Source organism: Acanthisitta chloris, unplaced genomic scaffold, assembly GCF_000695815.1.
Source record: "Acanthisitta chloris isolate BGI_N310 unplaced genomic scaffold, ASM69581v1 scaffold9768, whole genome shotgun sequence".
Lineage (NCBI taxonomy): Eukaryota > Metazoa > Chordata > Aves > Passeriformes > Acanthisittidae > Acanthisitta > Acanthisitta chloris.
Genome location: NW_008685333.1, coordinates 50808 through 54792, shown reverse-complemented (window position 1 = coordinate 54792; position 3985 = coordinate 50808). Strand labels below are relative to the sequence as shown.

Sequence of the window (3985 nt, the reverse complement as noted above, 5' to 3'; positions counted from 1 at the left end):
GCCATTTGCAATACTAAATTTCTTTTTATTTTTATTCTCCTTACTCTCTTTGTAAGCAACTTTTAAAAAAATTGAGGGTGATTATGATGGAAAATAAAATGAGAATTATTTGCAAATAATTGTAGATATATTGGACAGTAGGTCTGCAAATAGTCAGACTAAAGATAAAGAATGAGCTGGAAGTAGTAATCTTACTGGGCTTTTTCTGTCCAGTCAGAGGTGATTGGAAATGTTTCTGTCATCAACTGGGGAAGTCAAATGATAATGGGAACTAAAATTTTGTTGTTTCAGCTTATTTAGAGAAAGGAGGCTTTTACGTAATTTAGCAAAAATTGAAGAATAAGTTTCAGCCTGAGTCCTGTGGAGTGAAAAGATGAACTGATAGGGATTTGAAGTATCTATTGGTAACATTCAAAAATTAATTCTAAAATTTACAAGTGAACTGCAACATTTATATGTTCTTGTAGCTAGTTTAATTAAAAAGAAAAACGTAATCTCCTTTTATAAGTGCTGAAATATACATTGTTGGTGAGAGACTGATATTGCTAGATTTGAAAGATCTTTACACACATACAAAAAAAGGCTACTCTTAAATAGTTGATTTTTCAGTTTTCTGTTCTAAACAAGCTTGCTCCCCTTTTTCTTATCTAAGCCATCTCCTTTGGCCTGAGATCATAAGCAGAATTATTGTCAGAAAACATTTTCTGGGAAATGTAGATGTTTGGAATATCAAACTTAATCTTCGAGTGGAAAATATGATGTTATACCATTTCTAGTTTTGTTGCTACCAACAAAAGTATATTGTTGTGCCAGAATCATACATTCATATGCCATGCATTAAGCATGCTGTGTCTAAAATTTCTGCTTAAATGACCTAAATTATATATAAACAATGACACACTTGTATATATTAAAGTATTTATATATTAAATATACAGAAAAGGTATATGTGCATATGCTGAGTCTTTGTGGACATCTGGAGTATTGAGATAAAATTATGATTTCCAGCTGGAAAATGACAATTTTTAAGCAAGTCAGTCTGATGTATTTTCAGATGATAGACCACACAGTTAATTTTGAGCTTAATGTCATTCAAACAACTGTGTTGTGGACAATAAAAAGCAGTGCATGATCTGTTTTGCTTCACTGCTGAACATTTTTCTTTTTTCTTTCTTTTCTTTTCACTTAAATAAGAGTTTTGAGTGCTCCTGCATATTAGTGTTTTAGGCTCTGTTGTTCTGCTAGTGAATACCCTCATTTCTAAATTAGATTCTTATTTCCATTTGAACAGACAGTACAGCAATTAGCAATTCTCAGAACTGTATTCAGTATCTACTAAGAGATCTCAGGACCTATAGTCAAAAATAAAGCCTAAAAAAACCTGGGACTAAAAACATGGGGAAGCTCAGTTCACTGCTTCCTTAGGTTACAGATGTTTCTCAGAAGTCTTTGCTCATCTACAGATACATGGATGGTTCTAACACAGAAATTGGTCCCCTGTCTCCAAGTACCTCATTAAAAATATGCTGTAATTAGGTCTGTCTCTTGAGCCCACAGAGATTACAGCAGAAATCAAGCCTGAATTTGTCACTGGGCAAATATTTCAGCTTTATTATTGAAACAGGGTCATTGAATGAAATACACAAGAAACTAAAAGAAACCTTGTTAAGAATTTCAGTATTTTTGCCATTAGTTTTATTATCTGTATGGTTCCTTTGAAATATCCTGACTGCCTTCAAACTGTCATATAATTTACCTTTTTTAAGAATTAAAGCTGCTGTTAAAAGCTATTATGCATACACTTTTTCCCCTGAGCACAGAAACTAGACTTTTGTAGCAATGTTTTTGCTCTGAAGAAATAGTGCTATTCAATACATATAAATGCTTTCTCCTTTCTCTGTCTTCTGATTTTCCTAGACCATAGATCAGTGGAACTTTTACCTCCTCCCCAACCAGCACCTGCATGTCTGATCATCTTTTTGTCTGTTTTTCCTTTCTACAGGGACCCCAAAAAAATACAGCAGCTGCAGAACCAAATTCGTCTGGAGCAAGAAAGTGGCCAGTGGTATCATCACCAACAGCAACCTGATCACCTTCAGCACCCTCCCTTGTCTCCTTCCTTCCCTCCTCCCCCCTCCTTCCAGGAGCTCGAGTCCAGCCATTCTGCCACCTCTCCTGTGCCAATGAGTATTCTTAACTCTCATACTTCCCCAACCATGCAGTCTTCTGGCTCCTTCAACTATGCTCGGCCTAAGCAGTTCATTGCTGCTCAGAATATCAGTCCTGCTTCAGGTTATGTGACTCCATCTTCAGGATCATCTACATCCAGTCTTCCTTCTCCTATGTCTCCAACTGCTTCTCAGAAACAGTTTGGGAGAGTGCCTGTTCCTCCCTTCTCTCAGCAGTTTGCTCCAGAAGGGGAGTATGCCTGGTCTCCTTCTTCTCCATCCCCTCCACCCCCACCTCCACCTGTCTTTAGTCCAACCACAACATATCCAGTGTGTGATTCCTTTCCACTTCCTCCCCCTCCTCCCCCTCCTCTTCCTTCACTTTCTTCACCTTCCCACAGCCTGTCTCCAACTCCCAGATTTCCTAATTCCGGCCAGTCTCCAGCAGCTTTTCTCAGCTCCATGCTGCCATCCCAGCCACCGCCCATTTCTGTCAACGCGTTAGGCCTCCCGAAAGGAGTGACGCCTCCGTAAGTATCAGCTGATGAGCTCCTTGACTGTTCTGAAGATTGCAATGAAGATTATTGCACTTGCTTCACTTATTTTTTTCTAGGGTCCTTTGCTGTTAGCTGCTAACTGAGAGGGAGAGACGTGTGAATTAATTGCAAATACCCTTGTGCTGGAGATGCAACATATTTTTTTAACCCTCATGGAAGTAAGATTCTGAAGGAGCCCTATGGCAGGAACACAAAAGATGAGATGTTAAAGCTTTAAATTAGAGTTGAATAAAATGTGAAAGCAGCAGCAAAAGGATCTGCATGCCCAGAACAGTGGAAGGAAATCCAACGAAACCCTTCTCATGACTCAGTTATTTTAAAGTCACGTATTCAGTGATATGCAGTCTATGTTCCCATTACATCTGCAGGTAGAGAAATATCTAGTAAAGAGTGTATCATTGATACTATAGCTTTGTGATACTGGAAGTATGAGGTATGAAAGTATACATCTGACAACAAAGTGGTCGTAATGATATATTGGTTTTGGCTAGTGATTTTATTCTGAGGAAGTTTGGGAAAGTGTTTAGGAGAGGATTTAGAAAAGTAGTGCATAAAAACAAACAGAATCCCTTCCCCTAACAACTCTGTATACTTATTTTCCCCTTTTGTCTTCTCTAAAGGCCAAAGTAGTATTTTGGAGCATGTCAGCTCCCATCATAGATCAGTTTGTCTTTCCACTGGCACTAGACTCTCATTCCATCCTTAAGAGAACAAAGACATGCTGAAGAACAAAAATGAGAATAGCTCTATCCAAGGCTTATTTATAACTTTGTCTAGAAGTTTGTCTAAACATATCTACAGTATCTAGGTGACTTGTCCAGCTACATACTGTTGCAGTGGGAACTTCTGTTATTTCAGTCCAAGATATGAAAAGGAAGAGAAGGAAGAAAGCAGACAGATATCAAAGTAATAAATCATGTAGATGCTTTAAAAAGCATTTCTTTATCTTGATTTCTGTCATACAGCTCATTATGGAGTCTGGCCATAATACAGATTTAGAAGAAAAATGCATAAGTAGTACAGTTTACCCTTGCACTCATAATAGTTCTGATTTTCTGTCTTTCTGTGTCCTTTGCACTGGCTGAGTTTCTCTATTGATACTGAAAGTTGCATGATTAATTCACTGGCAGCTTGACAGGTAAGCAGAGCCCACAGAAGCCTGCCATTACCCCTGATTTTTCAGGAAGGGCTCTAGTCCAGCAATATAGTTCTGACAGGAACTGGAATCTTTCAAGTTCCCTTCTGTGTGCTGTGATGGTG

The 3985-nt window shown here is 38.1% G+C and overlaps 1 protein-coding gene across 1 annotated transcript in view; it reads left to right on the top strand.

Moving 5' to 3' along the window:
- The first annotated feature begins 2009 nt into the window (after positions 1-2009).
- The window catches only part of PALLD (palladin, cytoskeletal associated protein), a 35025-nt gene continuing 33049 nt past the window's right edge, over positions 2010-3985 (top strand). The window contains exon 1 of the mRNA XM_009079720.1: positions 2010-2698. Coding sequence (XP_009077968.1) covers positions 2184-2698 — 515 coding nt within the window. The 5' untranslated portion in view covers positions 2010-2183. The remainder of the gene's footprint in view (positions 2699-3985) is intronic.